We start from the raw sequence: 729 nt of genomic DNA, 5'->3' as shown, positions 1-729 counted from the left end.
CAGACACACACAGAGGAGAGACAGACAGAGAGACAGACAGACAGATAAAGCGAAAAGTAGTAAGAGAAGATGGCGTTTCCTTGGTATAATTTGTAGAAATACGATAGATACGTATATATATATATATTATATATATATAGATATATTATATATATATTGATAGTACTATTATAACCACAATATTGTAAATATATGTCTAGGTAATATTATGATGTATTGTACAATGTTGATGGCTTCACCTCGCAGATAGAGGATGGGGATATCTTCGCCACCATCAACCAGAAGGATGGCATGGTCAGCTTCCATGATTGTCCGGAGACCTACCAAGATGCTGCCATGCTACAGCTGCTAGACTCTGAGGTGAGTCACGCACGCACGCACGCACGCACGCACGCACGGATGCCCACATGCACTCATACACGCACACACGCACGCATGTCCGCACACATTTACGTATGCTTGCCCACACACACACACACCGCGCGCGCGCGCGCGCGCACGAACGCACGGACGCACGCATGCATGCCCTCATACGCATGCACACACGTAGAGGCACATACATAGACATACACAAACGTACGTGTGCCCGTGTCTTTCTCACTTTCTCACACTCGCTCACCACTACCCCCACCCCTCTCCACCTGTCTCACCAATCTCTCTCTCTCTCTCTCTCTCTCTCTCTCTCTCTCTCTCTCTCTCTCTCTCTCTCTCTCTCTCTCTCTCTCTCTC

General features: G+C 47.5%; 1 protein-coding gene across 1 annotated transcript in view; it reads left to right on the top strand.

The window, feature by feature from the left end:
• The first annotated feature begins 238 nt into the window (after nt 1-238).
• The window catches only part of LOC106819394 (COP9 signalosome complex subunit 3-like), a 3,744-nt gene continuing 3,253 nt past the window's right edge, over nt 239-729 (top strand). Inside the window, exon 1 of the mRNA XM_014824035.1 lies at nt 239-360. Within this exon, the coding sequence (XP_014679521.1) occupies nt 292-360 (69 nt within the window). The 5' untranslated portion in view covers nt 239-291. The remainder of the gene's footprint in view (nt 361-729) is intronic.

The sequence above is a fragment of the Priapulus caudatus genome, unplaced genomic scaffold (genome assembly GCF_000485595.1).
Source record: "Priapulus caudatus unplaced genomic scaffold, Priapulus_caudatus-5.0.1 Scaffold3332, whole genome shotgun sequence".
Lineage (NCBI taxonomy): Eukaryota > Metazoa > Priapulida > Priapulimorpha > Priapulimorphida > Priapulidae > Priapulus > Priapulus caudatus.
This window is presented reverse-complemented; position numbering and strand designations above follow the sequence as displayed.